The 26,515-nt window shown below is 45.0% G+C and overlaps 1 protein-coding gene across 1 annotated transcript in view; it reads left to right on the forward strand.

Moving 5' to 3' along the window:
* Nucleotides 1–21,062: 21,062 nt before the first annotated feature.
* Nucleotides 21,063–26,515, forward strand: part of LOC110497780 (nucleolar protein 10) — a 33,304-nt gene continuing 27,851 nt past the window's right edge. The window contains exons 1-6 of the mRNA XM_021574141.3: nucleotides 21,063–21,418; nucleotides 21,772–21,817; nucleotides 21,933–22,031; nucleotides 25,095–25,172; nucleotides 26,037–26,074; nucleotides 26,175–26,311. Of these exons, the coding sequence (XP_021429816.2) occupies nucleotides 21,353–21,418; nucleotides 21,772–21,817; nucleotides 21,933–22,031; nucleotides 25,095–25,172; nucleotides 26,037–26,074; nucleotides 26,175–26,311 (464 nt within the window). The 5' untranslated portion in view covers nucleotides 21,063–21,352. The remainder of the gene's footprint in view (nucleotides 21,419–21,771; nucleotides 21,818–21,932; nucleotides 22,032–25,094; nucleotides 25,173–26,036; nucleotides 26,075–26,174; nucleotides 26,312–26,515) is intronic.

The raw sequence follows: 26,515 nt of genomic DNA on the forward strand, positions 1-26,515 counted from the left end.
CAAGCAGCCACGAAGCGACGCGTGTCATGCTCCCGGGTGGGCCACCAAAAGCGCTGGCGAATGGAAGCAAGCGTACCCCGAACGCCAGGGTGGCCGGCTAACTTGGCAGAGTGAGCCCACTGAAGAACGGCCAGACGAGTAGGAACGGGAACGAAAAGAAGGTTCCTGGGACAAGCGCGCGGCGACGGAGTTTGAGTGAGTGCTTGCTTTACCTGCCTCTCAATTCCCCAGACAGTCAACCCGACAACACGCCCCTCAGGGAGAATCCCCTCGGGGTCAGTGGAGGCTACTGAAGAACTGAAGAGACGAGATAAAGCATCAGGCTTGGTGTTCTTAGAGCCCGGACGATAAGAAATCACGAACTCGAAACGAGCGAAAAACAGCGCCCAGCGCGCCTGACGCGCATTAAGTCGTTTGGCAGAACGGATGTACTCAAGGTTCCTATGGTCAGTCCAAACGACAAAAGGAACGGTCGCCCCCTCCAACCACTGTCGCCATTCGCCTAGGGCTAAGCGGATGGCGAGCAGTTCGCGGTTTCCCACATCATAGTTACGTTCCGACGGCGACAGGCGATGAGAAAAATACGCGCAAGGGTGGACCTTGTCGTCAGAGAAGGAGCGCTGAGAAAGAATGGCTCCCACGCCCACCTCTGACGCGTCAACCTCGACAATGAACTGTCTAGAGACGTCAGGTGTAACAAGGATAGGTGCGGATGTAAAACGATTCTTGAGGAGATCAAAAGCTCCCTGGGCGGAAACGGACCACTTAAAGCACGTCTTGACAGAAGTAAGGGCTGTGAGAGGGGCTGCCACCTGACCGAAATTACGGATGAAACGACGATAGAAGTTCGCGAAGCCGAGAAAGCGCTGCAACTCGACGCGTGACTTAGGGACGGGCCAATCAATGACAGCTTGGACCTTAGCGGGATCCATCTTAATGCCTTCAGCGGAAATAACAGAACCGAGAAATGTGACGGAGGAAGCATGAAAAGAGCACTTCTCAGCCTTCACAAAAAGACAATTCTCTAAAAGGCGCTGGAGGACACGTCGAACGTGCTGAACATGAATCTGGAGTGACGGTGAAAAAATCAGGATATCGTCAAGGTAAACGAAAACAAAGATGTTCAGCATGTCTCTCAGGACATCATTGACTAATGCCTGAAAGACAGCTGGAGCGCTAGCGAGGCCGAAAGGAAGAACCCGGTATTCAAAGTGCCCTAACGGAGTGTTAAACGCCGTCTTCCACTCGTCCCCCTCCCTGATGCGCACGAGATGGTAAGCGTTACGAAGGTCCAACTTAGTGAAAAACCTGGCTCCCTGCAGGATCTCGAAGGCTGAAGACATAAGAGGAAGCGGATAACGATTCTTCACTGTTATGTCATTCAGCCCTCGATAATCTATGCAGGGGCGCAGGGACCCGTCCTTCTTCTTAACAAAAAAAAACCCCGCTCCGGCGGGAGAGGAGGAGGGGACTATGGTACCGGCGGCAAGAGCTACAGACAAATAATCTTCGAGAGCCTTACGTTCGGGAGCCGACAGAGAGTATAGTCTACCCCGGGGGGGAGTGGTTCCCGGAAGGAGATCAATACTACAATCATACGACCGGTGTGGAGGAAGAGAGGTGGCCCTGGACCGACTGAACACCGTGCGCAGATCGTGATATTCCTCCGGCACCCCTGTCAAATCACCAGGCTCCTCCTGTGAAGAAGAGACAGAGGAAACAGGAGGGATAGCAGACATTAAACATTTCACATGACAAGAGACGTTCCAGGAGAGGATAGAATTACTAGACCAATTAATGGAAGGATTATGACAAACTAGCCAGGGATGGCCCAAAACAACAGGTGTAAAAGGTGAACGAAACATTAAAAAAGAAATGGTTTCGCTATGATTACCAGAAACAGTGAGGGTTAAAGGTAGCGTCTCACGCTGAATCCTGGGGAGAGGACTACCATCCAGGGCGAACAAGGCCGTGGACTCCCTTAACTGTCTGAGAGGAATGTCATGTTCCCGAGCCCAGGTCTCGTCCATAAAACAGCCCTCCGCCCCAGAGTCTATTAAGGCACTGCAGGAAGCTGACGAACCGGTCCAGCGTAGATGGACCGACAAGGTAGTGCAGGATCTTGAAGGAGAGACAGGAGTAGTAGCGCTCACCAGTAGCCCTCCGCTTACTGATGAGCTCTGGCTTTTACTGGACATGAAGTGACAAAATGACCAGCAGAACCGCAATAGAGACAGAGGCGGTTGGTGATTCTCCGTTCCCTCTCCTTAGTCGAGATGCGGATACCTCCCAGCTGCATAGGCTCAGCACCCGAGCCGGCAGAGGAAGATGGTAGTGATGCGGAGAGGGGGGCAACGGAGAACGCGAGCTCCTTTCCACGAGCTCGGTGACGAAGATCAACCCGTCGCTCAATGCGAATAGCGAGTTCAATCAAGGAATCCACGCTGGAAGGAACCTCCCGGGAGAGAATCTCATCCTTTACCTCTGCGCGGAGACCCTCCAGAAAACGAGCGAGCAAAGCCGGCTCGTTCCAGCCACTGGAGGCAGCAAGAGTGCGAAACTCAATAGAGTAGTCTGTTATGGATCGATTACCCTGACATAGGGAAGACAGGGCCCTGGAAGCCTCCTCCCCAAAAACAGATCGATCAAAAACCCGTATCATCTCCTCCTTAAAGTCCTGATACTGGTTAGTACACTCAGCCCTTGCCTCCCAGATTGCCGTGCCCCACTCACGAGCCCGTCCAGTAAGGAGAGATATGACGTAGGCGACACGAGCAGTGCTCCTGGAGTAAGTGTTGGGCTGGAGAGAAAACACAATATCACACTGGGTGAGGAACGAGCGGCATTCAGTGGGCTCCCCAGAGTAACACGGCGGGTTATTGATTCTGGGCTCCGGAGATTCGAAAGCCCTGGAAGTGGCCGGTGGATCGAGGCGGAGATGGTGAACCTGTTCTGTGAGGTTGGAGACTTGGGTGGCCAGGGTCTCAACGGCATGCCGAGCAGCAGACAATTCCGGCTTGTGTCTGCCTAGCATCGCTCCCTGGATCTCGACGGCTGAGTGGAGAGGATCCGAAGTCGCTGGGTCCATTCTTGGTCGGATTCTTCTGTTACGGTGCGTGAATGAGGACCCAAAAGCGAATTAACGTAAACAGAGCTTCTTTAATAACAAAACAAAACGTAGGCTCAGATGGACCGGCAGGTTCCGACAGGACAGGACAAGGTTGCAGCAAACATGACGATAGTCTGGTTCCGGCATGAACAACACAAACAAGAATCCGACAAGGACAGGAGCAGGAACAGAGAGAGATATAGAGACCTAATCAGAGGGAAAAAGGGAACAGGTGGGAAAAGTGGTGACGAGGTACTTAGGAGGAGACAAGGCACAGCTGGGGAAAAGAGGGGGAGAAAAGGTAACCTAACAACGACCAGCAGAGGGAGACAGGGTGAAGGGAAAGGACAGAAACAAGACACAACATGACAGTACATGACATATAGAATTAGGGGTTAATGTTTATGAACATCAACTTGAACTTACCAAGCAGATTCCTTAAAGGGGAATTTCACCATGGGGGAATCTGAGCTTGTTTTTATCATGCCCGAGGTATTTCTAGGACAGTGGGATGTGTTTCACACATAATTGACCAGGAGGAAGGCAGATCTGGCCTTCACACACTGAATGATACACCCTATGACGGCCTCCAGTGTATTGATGGGGGTTGTTGTCTCTACAACGTGTGATGGGCTTCCCTCCCCTAGGGCAGGCGTTGTTGAAACGGTGGCCGACGCTAACAACACAATTATTTTGGCAAAACTCAAAGAACTGACCAGACGCAATGGCTTCAAGTGATTCCTCTCATCAACATGAATTCGACCACAGAGCATTTTTTGATGTTCTATTAGCTACATGGTGACATTCAACCACACATGTTTCTGTCATGTATTGATGTGACGTACTGAGATAGGACGTCATCACGTCGGTTGAGGAATGTGAGGGGATTACACGGATAGTGATGGAGGAAAGACATGTTGAAGTTTACCTCTGAGTCTGGTTGATTTAATTCGATATAATATCTTAACTTACTTCGAGTTGTAAGGATAGGATTGAACAATGGCGACGAGGATAACGTTTGAAAACGATAGTTGAATCTGTAAAGTGAGTTAGTGTCGTCGAGATGGAAAACACTGTGCCAAAGTTTGACTGCTACAGTGAGCCGGCTACACTAGGTCCATGCTGGACAAGGTGGTTGATGGCATCTGAGCTGTTTGCGGATGGTAAAGGATTAATAGTGTACGGTGACGTTGATGCTGTTACAAAACAACGAAGGAGAGTTTTGCTTCTGCATCATGCTGGGACAGATGTGCAGGACATTTTCTCTACACTCGCAGACACCGGAGAACCAACAGACTATGTCAGGGATGTGGTGGCGTTAAACGCATACTTCATGCCACAGGTGAACACAGCGTTCGCAAGACAGACATTTTATCAACTGACACAGAAAACTGGTGAGGGAGTTCAGCAATTTGTTACTCGTCTTAGGCAAGCAGCTAAAGACTGACTATGCTGGAGATAAGGACAATCAGATTAGAGATGCCATACTGAGCAAGTGTAATACTGACGATGTGCACCGAAAACTATTGGATGAGGGCCCTGGGCTAACATGAGCGCGGTCACTCGAGCTATCCACACAATGTGAAAGAGTGCAAATGGCCACCATGCATGTGAGTACAGATGCTAAAGATGAGACCGTGCATCATGTTTTCAAAAAGGAGAGGAAATTTCACAAAAATGAGCTGAGACAGAATACAGAAGGAAAAGACCAATCAGAGTAGGTTTGCTATCGTTGTGGACATGCAGATCATTTTGCAAAGGATCCTGCTTGTCCAGCACGTGGGCAGACCTGCAAGAAATGTAATGGGAAGGACCATTTTGCAAAAATGTGCAAGACCAAAGGTTACTCAAAACTGACCCTTGAAATATGTTAATTCAGAGGAACAAAACAGAGACGATCATTTTTGGTAAATGAGAACTGTAACTCACAGGATCACGTTCTTAGTGGGAGGGGTCAGTTTATTAATGTTAATTGACTCCGAGGCCACGAGTAATATAGTAGATGAGAGCACATGGAAAATGTTGAAAGCCAAGAAAATAAGGTGCGGTTCATCACTGACTGATAAAAAGCTATATGCATACTCATCAAGTGAGCCATTACCAGTAAAAGGGGTTTTCACATGCCAAAGAAAGACATGCACACAGGCTGATTTCACTGAGATATGTGGACACGGAGTGTCGTTGCTAGGTAAAGAGACTGCCATTAAATTGGGTGTGCTAGACGTGGGTGTTCACATAGCAGCAGTGACAGATGTAAAAACTCAGATAAAACAGCAACACCCAATGTTGTTAGAAGGGGTGGGTAAGCTAAACACAAAACAGATCAACCTACATGTTAATAAAAACATAACACCAGTAGCACAGGCCCTTAGGCGTGTACCATTCTACCTGTAGAGAAGCTGTGGAGAAAAATAACTACAAAATATGGACTTAATAGAGAGAGTGTATGGTGCCACACCATGGGTCAATCCGGTAGTGATTTTGTCAAAACCGGACGGTGACATAAGACTGTGTCTTGACATGAGACAAGCGAACACAGCAATCATACGTGGCAGGTACCCAATCCCCACACCAGATTAACTTTTGCAAGGAATGAATGGGTCTGTCATGTTCAGTAAACTGGATCTTAAATGGGGCTATCCTCAATTGGAACTAACACCAGAGTCGAGACGCATAGCGACGTTTGCATTGCATAATGGGATATGGATATAAAAAAACTCATATTTGGAGTTTCATTAGCGAGCGAGCAGTATCAACATGAAATCGCAACAGCACTGGCAGGCATCGAGGTGGTGGAAAACATATCAGACATCATATCATAGTCCACGCCCCAGACAAGGAGACCCATGACCAGCGGCTACATGCTGTCCTCTATAGGCTGGAGAACTGTGGGCTGACTCTCAACTCAGAGAAATGTCAGTTCAACATGGACAAATTGGTGTTTATGGGCATGTTACTCTCACAGAAAGGCATAGGATCCACAGCTAAAAGAGTGAGAGCCGTGGTCGAGGCCAGGGAGCCTGAGACGGCATCAGAGGTTCGTAGCTTTCTAGGTTTAGTGGGCTACAGCAGTAGGTTCATTCCTCAGTTCTCTATACTCTCAGAGCCTCTGCGGAAGATGACCAAGAAGGAAACAACATTCTACTTCAGACTGTTAGAGGCTATTTACAGTCCTCGCTCAAAGCCATCCGTTTCGCATCGAATGGTGGGTGCTGAGACTCCAACCCTATGACTTTTGAGTTGTCCACATACCAGGGAAAACACACACACATAGAGCAGAGGACTATGTAAGATTTGTGGCTGTGAACGCAACTCCAAATGCAATGACCACAAAAACAACCCCAAAATGGGCACAGGCAAATGGTGAAGTGGATCGGCAAAAGGCCTCCCTCATGAAACGGATTCAGATTGCACAAGCTGAGGGGCTGGACTCGAAGCTGGAGCTACGCTAGTACGTGACAGTTTATAGATCCATTGATCACTCTACCATGGGCAGGAGCCCAGCTGAGCTCCTCTTCGAAAGGAAAATGAGGGGAAAGCTTCCAGATATGCAGTAGCTATACCAAATCAAATCAAATTGTATTTGTCACATACACATGGTTAGCAGATGTTAATGTGAGTGTAGCAAAATGCTTGTACTTCTACTTCCGACAGTGCAGTAATATCTAACAAGTAATCTAACAATTCCCCAACAACTACAGTACCTAATACACACAAATCTAAAGGGGTGACGGAGAATATGTACATGTAATTATATGGATGAGCAATGGCCGAGCGGCATAGACAAGGTGCAATAGATGGTATAGAATGCACGTATATACATGTGATATGAGTAATGTAAGACATGTAAACATTATTAAAGTGGCATTATTTAGAGTGGCATTGTATAAAGTGACTAGTGATCTATTTATTAAAGTGGTCAGTGATTGGGTCTCAATGTAGGCAGCAGCCTCTCTGAGTTAGTGATTGCTGTTGAGCTGTCTGATGGCCTTGAGATAGAAGCTGTTTTTCAGTCTCTCGGTCCCAGCTTTGATGTACCTGTACTGACCTCGCCTTCTGGATGGTAGCTGTGTGAACAGGCAGTGGCTCGGGTGGTTGATGTCCTTAATTATCTTTTTGGCCTTCATGTGACATTGGGTTCTGTAGGTGTCGTAGAGGGTAGGTAGTTTGCCCCCAGTGATGCATTGTGCAGACCGCACCACCCTCTGGAGAGCCTTGCGGTTGAGGGCGGTGCAGTTGCCATACCAGGCTGTGATACAGCCCAACAGGATGCTCTTGATTGTGCATCTGTAAAAGCTTGTCAGGGTTTTGGGTGACAAGACACATTTCTGCGCCAAATACAACAGGTATTCATTCACCTTACAGTGAAATGCTTACTTTACAATCCCTTAACCAACGATGCCGTTTTAAGACAATACCTCAAATATTAGAATTAAGAAAAAAGTAAGATCCAAGAAAAACAAATAACTAAAGAGCAGGAGTGAATAACAATAGCGGAGCTATATACATGGGGTACTGGTATAGAGTCAATGTGTCAATGTGCGGGGGCACCGGTGTCGAGGTAATTGAAATAATTATGTTCATGCAGATAGGGTTGTTAAAGTGGCTATGTATAGATAATAACAGAGAGTAGTAACAGCATGGGGGGGGGGGGGGTGAAAATAGTCTGGGTAGCCATTTGATTAGGTGTTCAGGAGTCTTATGGCTTTGGGGTAGAAGCTGTTTAGAAGCCTCTTGGACCTAGACTTGGAACTACGGTACCACTTTCCATGCGGTAGCAGAGAGATTCTCTGCCTCTAACCCTATTACAGGGGCTGGCACACTGGCTTACTGGTGCTCTTTCATGCCGTCCATAGGAGGGGTGCGTCACTTGAGTGGGTTGAGTCACTGATGTGATCTTCCTGTCTGGGTTGGCGCCCCCCCTTGGGTTGTGCCGTGGCGGAGATCTTTGTGGGCTATACTCGGCCTTGTCTCAGGATGGTAAGTTGGTGGTTGAAGATATCCCTCTAGTGGTGTGGGGGCTGTGCTTTTTTTAAGGGGGCTGAATAATTTTGCACGCCCAATTTTTCAGTTTTTGATTTGTTAAAAAAGTTTGAAATATCCAATAAATGTCGTTCCACTTCATGATTGTGTCCCACTTGTTGTTGATTCTTCACAAAAAAATACAGTTTTATATCTTTATGTTTGAAGCCTGAAATGTGGCAAAAGGTCGCAAAGTTCAAGGGGGCCGAATACTTTCGCAAGGCACTGTAAGTATGCTCTCTCTAATTCTCTCTTTCTCTCTTTCTTTCTCTCTCTCGGAGGACCTGAGCCCTAGGACCATGCCTCAGGACTACCTGGCATGATGACTCCTTGCTGTCCCCAGTCCACCTGGCAGTGCTGCTGCTCCAGTTTCAACTGTTCTGCCTGCGGCTATGGAATCCTGACCTGTTCACCGGATGTGCTACCTGTCCCAGAACTATTATTTGACCATGCTGGTCATTTATGAACATTTGAACATCTTGGCCATGTTCTGTTATAATCTCCACCCGGCACAGCCAGAAGAGGACTGGCAACCCCTCATAGCCTGGTTCCTCTCTAGGTTTCTTCCTAGGTTTTGGCCTTTCTAGGGAGTTTTTCCTAGCCAACGTGCTTCAACACCTGCATTGCTTGCTGTTTGGGGTTTTAGACTGGGTTTCTGTACAGTACTTTGAAATATCAGCTGATGTAAGAAGGGCTATATAAATACATTTGATTTGATTTGATTCTACGACTAGGGTGGCTGGAGTCTTTGACGATTTTTAGGGCCTTCCTCTGACACCACCTGGTATAGAGGTTCTGGATGGCAGGAAGCTTGGCCCCAGTGATGTACTAGGCCGTTCGCACTACTCTCTGTAGTGCCTTGCGGTCGGAGGCCGAGCAGTTGCCATACCAGGCAGTGATGCAACCAGTCAGGATGCTCTCGATGGTGCAGCTGTACCAACCTTGACTTCTTCTGCCTCTCAGAGACATGGCTCCATAAAAACTCTCCATATGCTGCTTTGATTGTGCCTGGCTACAATGTTTTCAGGAGAGACAGGATTGAAGGAAGAGGAGGGGTGTGTGATGATTTACATTAAAGAACATATCCGATGTAAACAAATTGAGTGGTCATGTGATAATGAACTAGAATGTATAGGCCTGAACGTTACACTGTCTCCCAAAATGTATTTTACCCTTATTGGAATGTATAGGCCACCTTCCACCAAAAGTGTGTTTTTTGATCAGTTTAATAACATGCTTAGGGAATGTGATTTTGGGAAAGAGGTCATCTTAATGGGAGATTTTAATATTAATTATGAAGACAAGTCTTGTAGGAAAACCCTCAAACAGATCACTAATACCTTTGACCTTACACAGCTAGTTAAAGGACCAACCAGGGTGACTTGTTGCTCTAAAACACAGATTGATTTGGTGTTCAGTAATAAACCAGAGAGAGTGACTAAATCATTCAGTATGGTTACTGGGCTATCTGGTCATAATCTGACACTTATAGCCAGAAAGCTGTCTAAGAGCAGGTTTAACCTCTCTACTGTTAGAAAGCCGGATCAACTAAGAATACCTAAGAGGGAATTCAACTATTTTGAAAACGCAATTAAGGCAATTAACTGGAATGATCTCTTGTCCCATATAGACGTGGAAGCTGATAGTCAGATTTTCTATCCACAATCCAGACTACAATAAATGGTTTCGTAAAGAAAATCAAATCCAAAATTGATAAAAGAAGGAGATTATGCTTTAAAAATAGCTCTGATCCAAATTAGAGCATGACAGATGTAGGTTTACCATGTTGAGAAATAAGGTGATGAAAGAAATCAGACAGGCCAAGGCAAACCTTTTTATTAACATAATTGGTGAAGCAAAGGGAAATTCTAAATTGATCAGGGAGAATCTAAAACAATTAACAGGGAAAGACCATAGTAACACTGCAAAAAGACTAGAGATCATGGTGAATAACAATCTAACACAGGATGCAGTCGAAATAGCAATAGCCTTCAATTCCTACTTTATTCACTCTGTCAGGGTACTGACACAGAACCCCTCCACTGGTTTCTTGGGCTCAGTGCTAGTGAATGACGCTCAACCTGTCTTCATCATAAGGGAGGTTTCTGAGTCAAAGGTGAACAAGGTGATTAGCTCAGTAAGAACTCTAAAGCCAAAGATATGTTTGGGCTGGACTCTACCTTTCTTAAAAACTACAAAGAGTCACTCATTGGCCCCATTACTAAGGTCTGGGGGTGTTTCCAAGGGTATGGAAGTCGGCCATAATAACGGCTATCTTTAAATCGGGCGACCCTGCTGACGTGAGTAACTACAGGCCCATTAGTATACTACCTGTGGTGTCAAAGGCTGTTGAAAAGTGTGTAGCAGAACAACTTATTGCCCACCTCAACAACAGCCCCTTCACATTACACTCCATGCAGTTTGGCTTCAGAGCGAAACACTCCACAGAAACGGCCAACGGCTTTCTTCTGGAAAATGTGAAGTCCAAGATGCACAAAGGGGGCGTTGTTGGGGCGTTGTTTCTGGACCTACGGAAGGCTTTTGATACTGTTGACCATGAGATTCTCATCACAAAATTGTCTAAGTTCAACTTTTCCCCAGATGCCTTGAGATGGATGAAATCATACCTTGAAGGCAGAACTCAGTGTGTCAGAGTGAGCAGTGAGCTGTCGCCCACTCTTAGCTATGATGTGGGCGTGCCCCAAGGGTCAATACTGGGGCCCCTCCTGTTCAGCCTGTACATTAATGATCTGCCTTCTGTCTGTACTGGGTCTGAAGTTCAAATGTTTGCAGATGATACAGTGATATATGTGCATGCAAAGAGCAAACAACAAGCTGCACAAGAACTCACTACTGTAATGGTCCAAAGTGGCTCAGTGTTTGCATCTCAATGTGAAAACAAATGTTTGCATGTTCTTCACAAAGAGGGCAACAGATGCTACTGAGCCAGATGTCTATGTGTCAGGGGAGAAGCTCCAGGTGGTATCTGATTTTAAGTACCTTGGCATCATACTTGATTCCAATCTCTCTTTTAAAAAACATTTGAAAAAGGTCATTCAAATAAACAAATTCAACCTAGCTAATTTCCAAATTATAAGAAATTGTTTGACTACAGAGGTAGCAAAACTGTACTTCAAATCTATGATACTCCCCCACTTAACATACTACTTGACTAGTTGGACCCAAGCTTGCTGTACAACATTAAAGCCCATTCAGTCTGTCATAAACAGGCTCGCAAAGTGCTTGATAGGAAGCCCAATAGCCATCATCACTGTTACATCCTCAGAAAGCATGAGCTCCTGAGTTGGGAAAATCTTGTGCAATACACTGATGCATGTCTTGTATTCAAGATCCTAAATGGCCTGGCTCCCCCCCACTCAGTATTTTTGTTAAACAGAAAACCCAAACATGTGGCAGCAGATCCACAAGGTCTGCCATGAGAGGTGACTGTATAGTTCCCTTAAGGAAAAGCACCTTTAGTAAATCCGCTTTCTCTGTGAGAGCTTCCCATGTCTGGAATACACTGCCATCAGACACACATAGCTGCACCACATATCACACTTTCACAAAATGCATGAAGACATGGCTAAATGTCAATCAGATTTGTGAACATAATCCCTAGCTGTGTATTGCCGCCTTCTATGTTGTCTGTTGTCTGTAGCTTGTGAGGTGTGGAAACACTCTGTTGCTTTTATGAATTTTGTCTTACTGCTTTTTATTCTATGTTGCTCTGTCTGTATGCTATGTTTTGCTTGTCTTATGTTGCTCTGTTGTGCTATGTTGCTCTGCGTGTGCTCACTGCTCAATGACTGTCTATATTGTAATTGTTTTTAATAACCGGCCCAGGGACTGCGGTTGAAAATTAGCCGGCTGGCTAAAACCGGCACTTTTACTGAAACGTTGATTAATGTGCACTGTCCCTGTAAAAATAAAATAAACTCAACTCAACTCAACCTTTTGAGGATGTGAGGACCCATGCCAAATATTTTCAGTCTCCTGAGGGGGAATAGGTTTTGTTGTGCCCTCTTCACGACTGTCTTGGTGTGCTTGGACCATGTTAGTTTGTTGGTGATGTGGACACCAAGGAACTTGAAGCTCTCAACCTGCTGTCATGACTGTCCTGATCAGGTCAGGTTACAGGAGACCACAACCCTACAGATTATCTCTCAACCCCAACAGAGGAGGAGAGATCTAGGGGTCTGAAGATGTGGAGAGTTTTATGGCCCCTCGCGCCCCTGGTAAATCTCAGGCCACAGAAAAATTCCTTTGTCCTGTTACTATGGAGAACCAGTCTCAGAACATTGAAACATGAACTAAAGGGACTTTGGAACAATGGTTTTCGTCAGCCACAATGGTGGTCATGACGATAGATGGAATATGAAAATGAATGCCATTTTTGTTCTGTTATTAAAGGTTAATAGATGACGTTATTACGAAAACATTGTAACCTGAAGAGTTTTCCTAGTATATGTTTGATGTTTATACATTGTACGTTGTATGGAAAATATCCAAATCAAAGAGAATGTTTTGGGAAAGATGAAATGTGAAGTTAGTTGTCTAAAATTGGATTTGAGAAAAACTTAGACCTTGCCTCATTAACTTGGTACGCCCAGAGAATTGCCCTAAAAGCGGTTACGTCCACTTCTGACCAAAGGGTATAAAACCTGTGAGTATAGAATTTACGACAGGACTATGTGACCCCAGCTGCAGCAAGGTCTAAAAAAGTCAACGAACCCAGAAAGCAACTCAAGTTTGAAGACAAAAAAATCCCTTTCTACCCAAGCTACGGATGAGTAGCTGTGTCTAAGCGGGTGAATTCAAGTCGAACCACCTAGCCTCCATCTCCCATCGAATCGTGGTATCTAAAGGGTTTAATTCCTATGCTGTGAGCTCTGAGCTACAGAGCTGTCTGTCCTCAGAAGACCCCTTCCAGAGAAAAGGGTGAGGGAACAGACTCCTAAGCCCAAAAGGACACTGACATCGGGAGGACGATGTTATTTCTTACATTAGTACCCCAGGTCATCTTAGGTTTCATTACATACAGTCGAGAAGAACTACTGAATATAAGATCAGCATCAACTCACCATCAGTACGACCAAGAATATGTTTTTCGCGACGCGGATCCTGTGTTCTGCCTTACAAACAGGACAACGGAGCGGATCCCATGCAGCGACCCAAAAAAACGACTCAGAAAAAGAGGGAAACGAGGCGGTCTTCTGGTCAGACTCCGGAGACGGGCACACCGTGCACCACTCCCTAGCATTCTTCTTGCCAATGTCCAGTCTCTTGACAACAAGGTTGATGAAATCCGAGCAAGGGTAGCATTCCAGAGGGACATCAGAGACTGTAACGTTCTTTGCTTCACGGAAACGTGGCTCACTGGAGAGACGCTATCCGAGGCGGTGCAGTCAACGGGTTTCTCCACGCATTGCGCAGACAGAAACAAACATCTTTCTGGTAAGAAGAGGGGCGGGGGCGTATGCCTTATGGCTAACGTGACATGGTGTGATGAAAGAAACATACAGGAACTCAAATCCTTCTGTTCACCTGATTTAGAATTCCTCACAATCAAATGTAGACCGCATTATCTACCAAGAGAATTCTCTTCGATTATAATCACAGCCGTATATATCCCCCCCCAAGCAGACACATCGATGGCTCTGAATGAACTTTATTTGACTCTTTGCAAACTGGAAACCATTTATCCGGAGGCTGCATTCATTGTAGCTGGGGATTTTAACAAGGCTAATCTGAAAACAAGACTCCCTAAATTTTATCAGCATATCGATTGCGCAACCAGGGGTGGAAAGACCTTGGATCATTGTTACTCTAACTTCCGCGACGCATATAAGGCCCTGCCCCGCCCCCCTTTCGGAAAAGCTGACCACGACTCCATTTTGTTGATCCCTGCCTACAGACAGAAACTAAAACAAGAGGCTCCCACGCTGAGGTCTGTCCAACGCTGGTCCGACCAAGCTGACTCCACACTCCAAGACTGCTTCCATCACGTGGACTGGGACATGTTTCGTATTGCGTCAGACAACAACATTGACGAATACGCTGATTCGGTGTGCGAGTTCATTAGAACGTGCATTGAAGATGTCGTTCCCATAGCAACGATTAAAACATTCCCTAACCAGAAACCGTAGATTGATGGCAGCATTCGGGTGAAACTGAAAGCGCTAACCACTGCTTTTAATCAGGGCAAGGTGTCTGGTAACATGACCGAATACAAACAGTGCAGCTATTTCCTCTGCAAGGCTATCAAACAAGCTAAGCGTCAGTACAGAGACAAAGTAGAATCTCAATTCAACGGCTCAGACACAAGAGGCATGTGGCAGGGTCTACAGTCAATCACGGACTACAGGAAGAAATCCAGCCCAGTCACGGACCAGGATGTCCTGCTCCCAGGCAGACTAAATAACTTTTTTGCCCGCTTTGAGGACAATACAGTGCCACTGACACGGCCTGCAACAAAAACATGCGGTCTCTCCTTCACTGCAGCCGAGGTGAGTAAGACATTTAAACGTGTTAACCCTCGCAAGGCTGCAGGCCCAGACGGCATCCCCAGCCGCGCCCTCAGAGCATGCGCAGACCAGCTGGCCGGTGTGTTTACGGACATATTCAATCAATCCCTATACCAGTCTGCTGTTCCCACATGCTTCAAGAGGGCCACCATTGTTCCTGTTCCCAAGAAAGCTAAGGTAACTGAGCTAAACGACTACCGCCCCGTAGCACTCACTTCCGTCATCATGAAGTGCTTTGAGAGACTAGTCAAGGACCATATCACCTCCACCCTACCTGACACCCTAGACCCACTCCAATTTGCTTACCGCCCAAATAGGTCCACAGACGATGCAATCTCAACCACACTGCACACTGCCCTAACCCATCTGGACAAGAGGAATACCTATGTGAGAATGCTGTTCATTGACTACAGCTCGGCATTCAGTACCCTCCAAGCTCGTCATCAAGCTCGAGACCCTGGGTCTCGACTCCGCCCTGTGCAACTGGGTACTGGACTTCCTGACGGGCCGCCCCCAGGTGGTGAGGGTAGGCAACAACATCTCCTCCCCGCTGATCCTCAACACTGGGGCCCCACAAGGGTGCATTCTGAGCCCTCTCCTGTACTCCCTGTTCACCCACGACTGCGTGGCCACGCACGCCTCCAACTCAATCATCAAGTTTGCGGACGACACAACAGTGGTAGGCTTGATTACCAACAACGACGAGAGGGCCTACAGGGAGGAGGTGAGGGCCCTCGGAGTGTGGTGTCAGGAAAATAACCTCACACTCAACGTCAACAAATCTAAGGAGATGATTGTGGACTTCAGGAAACAGCAGAGGGAACACCCCCCTATCCACATCGATGGAACAGTAGTGGAGAGGGTAGCAAGTTTTAAGTTCCTCGGCATACACATCACAGACAAACTGAATTGGTCCACTCACACAGACAGCATTGTGAAGAAGGCGCAGCAGCGCCTCTTCAACCTCAGGAGGCTGAAGAAATTTGGCTTGTCACCAAAAGCACTCACAAACTTCTACAGATGCACAATCGAGAGCATCCTGGCGGGCTGTATCACCGCCTGGTACGGCAAATGCTCCGCCCTCAACCGTAAGGCTCTCCAGAGGGTAGTGAGGTCTGCACAATGCATCACCGGGGGCAAACTACCTGCCCTCCAGGACACCTACACCACCCGATGTCACAGGAAGGCCATAAAGATCATCAAGGACATCAACCACCCGAGCCACTGCCTGTTCACCCCGCTATCATCCAGAAGGCGAGGTCAGTACAGGTGCATCAAAGCTGGGACCGAGAGACTGAAAACAGCTTCTATCTCAAGGCCATCAGACTGTTAAACAGCCACCACTAACATTGAGTGGCTGCTGCCAACACACTGACACTGACTCAACTCCAGCCACTTTAACAATGGGAATTGATGGGAAATGATGTAAATATATCACTAGCCACTTTAAACAATGCTACCTTATATAATGTTACTTACCCTACATTATTCATCTCATATGCATACGTATATACTGTACTCTATATCATCGACTGTATCCTTATGTAATGCATGTATCACTAGCCACTTTAACTATGCCACTTTGTTTACATACTCATATGTATATACTGTACTCGATACCATCTACTGTATCTTGCCTATGCTGCTCTGTACCATCACTCATTCATATGTCCTTATGTACATATTCTTTATCCCCTTACACTGTGTACAAGACAGTAGTTTTGGAATTGTTAGTTAGATTACTTGTTATTACTGCATTGTCGGAACTAGAAGCACAAGCATTTCGCTACACTCGCATTAACATCTGCTAACCATGTGTATGTGACAAATAAAATTGGATTTGATTTGAGGTGCGCAGGAGAAGTGCGTCATCGTACAGCGGAACGGTCCACGCAGAGAATCCTCGGAGATCATCCCCACGTAATTACATCATTATATTCTGACCCATAAGAGCGGCAGTTTGGGGCAAGGCTAGGGTTAGAATAGCATAGCTGACAAATTCACCCAAATGTATATTTATATTGTGTACTTTCTTTTTTCTCTCTCTTTTGAAATCCTCATTGTGGGTAACACACGCCATAGTTCTAATCAATAGCCTATAATGTGTTTTGTCTATGTGTATCTTTTATCATTATTTTAGCTTTTTAGTAAATAAATATTCAACTAAGATTGGTGTGGTACGAATTCATTAGTGAAACCCGGGTCCGTGCAGATTCACGGGCTATACGACATTCAGAACGAGATTGGTAGAGGCAACTAGTTCATTAGCGGCTGTTGTAAAATCGATATTCTGATATTCTTTGAGTTAATTTGGGAAATAGAAACTCAATAAAAACTAGTTTTCCCATGGTGCCCCAGGTTAATGAGTTAATAATTGCTTGATTCAGTTAATCACACAATTAGAAACTTTAATCATTCGATGAACAACAGTCGTCACATTAACTAATACAACGTCATGACACGGCTCCACTGCAGCCCCATCGATGAGAATGGGGGCGTGCCCGGTCCTCTTTTTCCTGTAGTCCACAATCATCTCCTTTGTCTTTTTTTTGTTGTTTGTTTTTTGTTTTTTAATTTTACCCCTTTTTCTCCCCAATTTTGTGGTATCCAATTGTTTTAGTAGCTACTATCTTGTCTCATCGCTACAACTCCCGTACGGGCTCGGGAGAGACGAAGGTTGAAAGTCATGCATCCTCCGATACACAACCCAACCAAGCCGCACTGCTTCTTAACACAGCGCGCATCCAACCCGGAAGCCAGCCGCACCAATGTGTCGGAGGAAACCATGCACCTGGCAACCTTGGTTAGCGCGCACTGCGCCCGGCCTGCCACAGCAGTCACTGGTGCGCGATGAGACAAGGACATCCCTACCGGCCAAGCCCTCCCTAACCCGGACGACGCTAGGCCAATTGTGCGTCGCCCCACGGACCTCCCGGTCTTGGCCGGTTACAACAGAACCTGGGTCTGGGCCAGGTCTCTGACCTGCTCCCTATAGGCTGTTTCATCATTGTCGGTGATCAGGCCTACCACTGTTGTGTCATCGCCAAACTTAATGATGGTGTTTGAGTCGTGCCTGGTCGTGTAGTCATGAGTGAACAGGCAGTACAGGATGGGACTGAGCACGCGCCCTGAGGGGCCCCTGTGTTTAGGATCAGCGTGACGGATGTGTTGTTACCTACCTTTACCACCTGGGGGCGGCCCGTCAGGAAGTCCAGGATCCAGTTGTAGAGGGAGGTGTTTAGTCCCAGGGTCCTTAACTTATTGATGAGCTTTGAAGGCACTATGGGGTTGAACACTGAGCTCTAGTCAATGAATAGCATTCTCACATAGGTGTTCCTTTTGTCCTGGTGGGAAAGGGCAGTGTGGAGTGCAATAGAGATTGCATCATCTGTGGATCTGTTGGGGCGGTATAAAATTGGAGTGGGCCTAGGGTTTCTGGGATAATGGTGTTGATGTGAGCCATGACCAGCCTTTCAAAGCACTTCATGGCTACAGACGTGAGTGCTACGGGTCGGTAGTCGTTAAGGCAGGTTACCTTAGTGTTCTTGGGCACAGGCACTGTGGTGGTTTGCTTAATACTTGTGGGTATTACAGACTCAGACAGAGAGAGGTTGAAATTGTCAGTGAAGACACTTGCCAGTTGGTCAGCGCATGCTCGCAGTACACGTCCTGGTAATCTGTCTGGCCCTGTGGCCTTGTGAATGTTGACCTGTCTAAATGTCTTACTCACATCCGCTGCGGAGAGCGTGATCGCACAGTCTTCCAGAACAGCTAGAGCTCTCATGCATGTTCAAGTGCTATTTGCCTCGCATCAAGCATAGAAGTAGTTTAGCTTGTCTTGTAGGCTTGTGTCACTGGGCAGCTCTTGGCTGTGCTTCCCAAATTTCTGACCAATTTGTTTGTAAAAAGCTATTTGCGGGCCAGAAAAAGGAACGCTGTTTTAAAATATACGGGTAAAATATATGTTTAAAATGCAGCCCATCAATCCAAGTCATTTTTGAACTGCAATAAACAATCTATTTTCTCTGTAGTAATGGTGGAAACATAACGGTCATGAATTTGTGCTGTGTATTCTCTATTGCACTCAGAAGATGTGATACAGCCTATAATCTCAATATTCTCCCTGTGATGTTTTTCTAGGTCGCACAGCTAGATATCTATGAGCAATTTAGAGCAGACTGTAATGGCTTTTGTCAACTTCAGCTAGCTAGCTAGCAAATGTTAGCCAGCTATCTAGCTAGGTTAGCTAAGGAAACATGCAGTAATTCAACTTTGGCTAGCAATAAATATACTTATAAACAATGCAAGGTACTTTCCCATCAGCTGCTGAAAATATTCTTACACTTCACAGCCGCTTCAAGAAGATAATTACTAAAATAGTCTGAGCTTCATGTGTCTCACCCGACAGCATGAATCTACATTAGGCATAAGCTATTACTGTAAAGAAATACAGTATGTTAGAGTCATTTTTACAGGAGGCTTCTGAATTGCATTTAATAACAGTATTTTAAAAATAATTTTACCCATAATAGTGCAATGTACATGTAAAACACATTTATGGCATTGTACTGTGCATCCTACAGTGTTTTTCTGTTAAAATGACAGAAAAGTCTTACAGTAAACAGGGGAGCGTGATTAGTCTTCTGTTGTTCTCAATCATGATCAGTGTTTTTTACTCTCAGGTACAACCAGATATTGGGAGGTCATTATTTGCAGATGATGGGGCCTTATGGAAGAGGGGAAGAAATGTGCCATACATAGTCAGGAAGGTACAGGAAGCAATTGATGAGGTAGAGTGGTGGGCATTAATGTGGGGATTCAGGTTCTCTGTACAGAAAACTCAGACAGTGTGCTTTACCAGGAGGAAGGTGGGAGATGAGGTATGCATGAGGTTATATGGGAGAAACTTGGAGAAGGTGGGGGCCTTCAGGTTCCTTGAGGTATACTTTGACACTGGACTGACCTGTGCGAACACATTGAGAGAAGGGTGGGAAAGTGTAAGAAGGTGATAAATGTGATGCGCTGTCTGGCAGGGAAAGAGTGGGGGGCTGGGCGTTCATCATGGAGGACCATGTATGTTGCATTGATCCGATCTATAATAGACTATGGCAGTATAGCGTATGGTTCGACAGCCCGGACCTCATTGGAAAGGCTAGATGCCATACAGGGGCAAGGACTCGGAATTTGTAGTGGGATGTTTCGGACGTCCCCAGTGGCTGCACTACAGGTGGAGATGGGGGATATGGCATTGAGATTAGGAGACAGCAGCTGGTAATTAATTATTAGGACAACCTACAGGGACATGGGGTGTCTCATCCTGCGAAAGGGATTTTACAAGCATGCTGGGAACATTAGGGGAGACAGAACACAAGCTTTGGGTGAGTAATACCCAGGTGAAGGAGGTGGGACTGTATGGAAGGGTTATTTAGTCCAACGGTAGCTATTCCTGTAAATCCACCATGGCTACTCCCACTTCCAGTAGTTGATCTAGAAGTGTTGGAGAGACTACAGAAAGATAGGGAGAGTATTGATCCATCTGATTTTTTAAAGAGATGTCTGCATACTGTGTATCAGGATTTTGTGGAAGGACAGGATGTACTGGGAGGACAGGATGTACTGGGTCAGCATTTGTAGTACATGAATTTGGGGTTGATGTCAGGAAACGTATTACAGATCATCTGGCTGTATATATACAGTGGAGCTGATGGCCATACTGTTGGCCTTGCAGTGGGTGGAGGAAGACGAGCCAGACAGAGTAGTTATTTGCTCTGATTAATGTGCAGTGTTAATGAGTCTCCAGTCCTTTAGCTCATGTAGCAGACAAGACCTGCTTTATGAGGTGCTACAAACCCATGGCAGAATTAGACAGATGGTTATACAGATGAGATTTACTTGGGTCCCGGCCCATGTGGGGGTTAGGGGGAACGAGGCAGTTGATGTACTGGTTAAACAATCACTTAGTAGTGGGGATGTTGATGTTGTAGTTTCAATGAGCAAGGCAGATACAAAAAGCCTGATATGGACAGTAATGGTGCAGAAAAGGCACGAGCAGTGGAATAGAGATACTAAGGGCAGGCATTTATTTAAAGTACAGAGGAAAGTGAGGGAGGACTGCAGAAAGGGACAGAAGAGAGGAGGCTATTTTTACAAGATCAATGGTGGGACACAGACAGTTGATTAAGACCTTAAATGTGACAGGAAAGCATTCAACATGAAAGTGTGATTATTGTCAGGAAACAGAGACTGTGGAGCATGTATTGCTACAGTGTGGGCAGTATCAGAGGGAAAGAGAGAGACTGAGATCTAGTATGAGGGAGAAGGGGATACAGGAAATTAGTTTAAAGAGTATATTGAGAAGAAAGTCATTAGATATAGTCTAAAATATGTTGTTATCTTTTTTTAAGAGCAACAAGGCTGGCAGGATTTAGTTTCTCCCTGTCTCTGGCCCACACTCCAGTACAGTAGATGGCGGTAATGCACCATGACGTTGGATGCCAAACCTCCTCTAAACCCCACCGAAGAAAAAGAAGAAGGAACTCCATCTATTGTTTTTGGCTTCCACACGGACCTAAATAGTAAAGACCAACACTTCCTGTTGTTAGTGGCAACGTGGGGCATGCGTTTTTAATATTTAGAACTTACAATTATTGTACATTAGTGTTATGAGTGGAAAGTATATTTGACAGCCTCGACAATGCAGATATCCAGTGTGAATGATGTGAAGATTTATAATTTAAGCCACGGAAAGTCTCTACCAGAGGTAAGACACGTTTTCAAAAGTAGCTATCTAGCTAACTTTAGCTAGCAAGCAAGCTAATTTACAATCCAATAAGCTAGTTAGCTACTGTTAATATATACTACTTTGATAACCGATTGAATCTCCAAAGTCAAGTCGTTTTTATTATTAGCTACTATAACGTTATTGCTTCTCGGTCTTGTCTTGAAGCACAGGCATGCCAAGCAACTAAGTTAACGTTAGCTAGCTGCATCCATGGCCAGTAAGCATGGAGGTTTATATTGCTGTGAAATTGGGTATGAGCTCACAAAGTAAACAGTAGCTTGTCATAATAACCAGACTATGTGATAACACACGTCTCAATATTTGTTTCCCAGTGGCTTTCAGATCGAAAGAAAAGGGCTTTGCAAAATAAAGATGTTGGTGAGTATTCATTTTACTAATGTCAATGTCTTATAGGTATTTGTGTGCTGGCCAAGTTGTCAGACTGTATATTGTCCTGTGCTCACGCGTCACCTCCCTAATGTATTTTTCTCAGACATCCAACGCAGGATCGAGCTCATCCAGGACTTTGAGATGCCCACAGTGTGCACCTCAATCAAAGTGTCAAGGGATGGGCAGTTTATTCTAGCAGCAGGTGAGGATTTGGCTTGCTGTCACTGTCAGATAAATTTGGCATATTAGTAGAGTAGAACAGTAAAGGATTGTAAGTAATTGCAGTGCTTTCCACTAGCGCTGGCTGTCGGCTATGCATCCAGTTGCACACTAATTTTCAGCGGGGAATTATGCCACCTAAATTAGGCTGTGTTTTTACATTTCGCAAGTCAAAAAAAAAAGTCTGCCCAGCATGATGTTCCTTCATCGTCTATATGAACCAATTTGCACGTCCCATATAATGTGGTAATTATGAGTCGAAATCCACTTAGCCTATTTTCTGGCACATTGATTTTTTTTGTTGTTGCGTGTTTTATGTACAGCCACGCAGTGCTAGTGCATGGGCTTACTGTGATGTGATTGACGAACAGCAAGCTCGACTAGTTTATAAATGGTGTTGAACTGACTGAGTAAAGTTGATCATATATCCATGGTATCACATCTGGACAAGTAAACTAAAGATATCGTTTGAATTTTCGATATGAAGTCCAGCAGGACTTGCCAGACAGTGACGTTATGTGGGTGACTCATCAGTAGGCTACCGAATCGCGTCGGTACGAGAGCCGTTCATTTGGCTCCTGGTTATCGGCAGATAAATTATGAAAACATTCCATGAAGATGGTGAATCCTCCTCATTGCAGAAACAATATGTAGGCTAGTGGAGTGATAGTCTCACTCTGTTCCAAAATATCATAAAAGATAACAGATTTAATTGTTTTAAAAGCTAATGATACCTACATTGCATTCGGAAAGTATTCAGACCACTTTACTTTTTCTATGTTTTGTTACATTACAGCCATATTCTAAAATGTATAAAATAATTTCCTCCCCCTCATCAATTTGCAAATGCCTTATTTACATATGTATTCAGACCCTTTGCAATGAGACTCGAAATTGAGCTTATGTGCATCCTGTTTCCAATGATCATCCTTGAGAAGTTTCTACAACTTGATTAGAGTCCACCTGTGGTAAATTCAATTGATTGGACATGATTTGAAAAGGCACACATCTGTCTATATAAGGTCCCACAGTTGCCTGTGCGTGTCAGAGCAAAAACCAAGCCGTGAGGTCAAAGGAATTGTCCTTCTATCTCAGAGACAGGATTGTGTTGAGGCACAGATCTGGGCATGGGTAGCAAAAAATGTCTCCCATCATTGAAGGTCCCCAAAAACACAGGAACATCCATAATTCTTAAATGGAAGAAGTTTGGAACCACCTAGACTCTTCCTAGAGCTGGCCACTGGGCCAAACGGAGGAGTAAGCATTTCAGGAGTGGCTTCAGGACAAGTCTCTGAATATCCTTGAGTGGCCCAGACAGATATCGGACTTGAACCCAATCGAACATCTCTGGAGACCTGAAAAAAGCTCTACTGCGACGCTCCCCATCCAACTTGACAGAGCTTGAGAGGATCTGGAGAGAAGAGTGGGAGAAACTCCCCAACTACAGGTGTGCCAAGCTTTTAGCGTCATACCCAAGAAGACTCAAGGCTGTAATTGCTTCAACATAGTACTCAGTAAAGGGTACTTATGTAAATGTAAATACTTATGTAAATGTGGCGCAGTGGTTAAGGGCGCTGTATTGCAGCGCCAGCTGTGCCATCAGAGTCCCTTCGTTCGCGCTCAGACTCTGTCGTAACCGGCCGCGACGGGGAGGTCCGTGGGGCGACGCACAATTGGCCTAGCGTCGTCCGGGTTAGGGAGGGATTGGTCGGTAGGGGTCTCATCGCGCACCAGCGACTCCTGTGACGGGCCGGGCGCAGTGCGCGCTAGCCAAGGTTGCCAGGTGCACGGTGTAGCCTCCGACACATTGGTGCGGTTGGCTTCCGGGTTGGATGCGCGCTGTGTTAAGAAGCAGTACGGCTGGTTGGGTTGTGTATCGGAGGACGCATGACATTCAACCTTCGTCTCTCCCGAGCCCGAACGGGAGTTGTAGCAATGAGACAAGATAGTAGCTACTACAACAATTGGATACCACGAAATTGGGAAGAAAAAGGGGTAAAATGTTAAAAAAGAAAAAAAGAAAACTTATGTAAATGTGATATTTAATTTTTTTTTTTCTTAAAAAAATTGGCTGTTTTTCTTAGTCATTCTGGGGTATGGTGTGTAGACTGATGGGGGGGGGGGGGCGATTGAATTAATTTTAGAATAAGGCTGTAACATAACAAAATGGGAAAAGTCAAGGGGTCTGAATACTTTCCGAATGCACTGTATATGATATTGATATAGGTCTACTGATTTCATCAAAGTGTATCAGAGACCATGGTTAACACCTGCTTCCTCCTTCGATCATACCTTTATTGCAGATATTTGTGGGTCAGTTGTTAAACAAGTCTTTTTTTTTTTACTGAATTACATACTGCAATCAAAAGAGTTGCAAACAATTTAGCTGATGTCGATCTTCTCTTAACACATATGGACCCAGAACTTAATTGAGCACCTGTTCTGTTATTTTAGAGACCCATTTTTCCATTTGAAATTGCCCATCACACAATTTGTTTGATTCTATTATATTGAACCTTTAATACATGTTTCTATGTAATTTGGGATATTTACTTAATTTTTCTTTTTTAATAAAATACATAATTTGAAGAACAAACAATTGTGGCAATTCATAATTTGCAGTAAAATACTTTAATCTTGAAGACAGGTTAAATGTAAACCAATAAAAATTAATTGGTTTAATGTTCTCATACTTAAATGGTCCTGATCATCATGGTCCTGATCAGGCCTAGACGATATCCAAAAAAAATGAACGTTTCACTGAATCCATGCATTTTCAGTCATTTTAAATTGTAAACACAATACCACAACAACAAATGTTTCCAGTCTGGGAGGTAATCTCAATAAAGTATTCAATAATTTAGCTGTTTATTTTGGATGGAATGTGAATGTACCAGACGCCACCAAAATGGAGATGCAAAAAGTTCTTAACTCCAGCCCGGGGGATCTTAGCTGGATCATTGTTCTATTTGGCTGGCTTGTGCTTGTGGAAAACACAAATTGCTGTTATATATGAATTTGTCACTTTCTTTTAACATCCTTTCAGGCACATACAAACCCAGGATCCGATGCTATGACACGTATCAGTTGTCCTTGAAATTTGAACGGTGTCTGGATTCGGATGGTAAGTGATAGACCCAGTAGTTATATTGTTACATAATCGTAGGGTGATCGTTCTGCTTCTATGGTCGGCTGGAATTCTGACTTGCTATGGGAATCCCTGCAAGTATCCCTCCCTCCTTTTGTTGTGAAGTGAGTGACTGGTACATAGGAAGAGGATCCAGCTGTCTCAGTGATGGTGTCAGCTAGTCCTGACTCCACTAATGAAAGCTCGCAGGCCTGAACCAGTTACTCTGTCTTTAATATTTAACTACGGTGCAGCCAGACATATACATTTTCAAGCAAACACACACCTGCCTGGGGACCAGTCACTGAATTTCTAAGTACATCGTCTGGAATATGACAGTGTTTGATTCTCGAAAGGTACCTCTCAGGTCCTCTACAAGCTGGAATGTTGAATACAATTATATTTGAACTTACTCTGCCGGAAAGTAAAATATCCAGAGGAAAGTATTGTTTACCCAACTTGTTAGAGCACTTGTACTGAAGTAGACATTTCTGTCATCTGGCAAAACCATGTGGACCATGTGTTGGTCCCTTAACCAACCTGCAAGACTTTGGTTAGTATGCGTGGTTTGCGTATTAACTATTTCGACCAACACAATGGACAATTGGCAGATTAATTTGAAATATATATATATATTTTTACATTTGTGACAGACGTTTAGGATTTTTCTATGTATGGCGTTGTCTACATCATTTTAAGACATTGCCATGTTTTGTGACTAACACACACCCGACATACACAATTGCCATAATGTGATGGTCACCAATAAAGAAACCTTTTACATTGTACAAAATCCTTAACCAGTAGATATTATTTTTTCTTGTAGCTAGTTCTGAAAGTGTGTTTTTTTCCCCCTCACAGTTGTGGCCTTTGACATTCTGTCTGATGACTACTCGAAGGTAAGACAGACTTACTGTTACTTGGTTGTTTCCTGCAGTGGGGGTTATCTAAACTTTATCTTCTACAAGCAAATGTGACCTGATATTGTTGTTTGTGTAGTTGGTGTTTTTGCACTGTAACCGGTACGTGGAGTTCCACTCGCAGCATGGACACTACTACAAGACACGCATTCCCAAGTTTGGTAGGGACTTTGCCTACCACTACCCCTCCTGCGACCTCTACTTTGTTGGGGCAAGGTAAGGGTTAAAAGCCAAAGGAGGTGGATCATTCACTGTCTTGATTTCCTATGTATCATTAGACTTGTCTTTAACATCAAATCTACCTTACAGTGAAATGCTTACTTACGAGCCCTTAACCAACAATGCAGTACAAATAAGAAATAAAAGTAACACGTTATTAAAGAGCAGCAGTAAAATAAAGACAAGTTGAAGTTGTGTTAA

This window comes from Oncorhynchus mykiss, chromosome 19 (assembly GCF_057628025.1).
Source record: "Oncorhynchus mykiss isolate SJ-2025 chromosome 19, ASM5762802v1, whole genome shotgun sequence".
Lineage (NCBI taxonomy): Eukaryota > Metazoa > Chordata > Actinopteri > Salmoniformes > Salmonidae > Oncorhynchus > Oncorhynchus mykiss.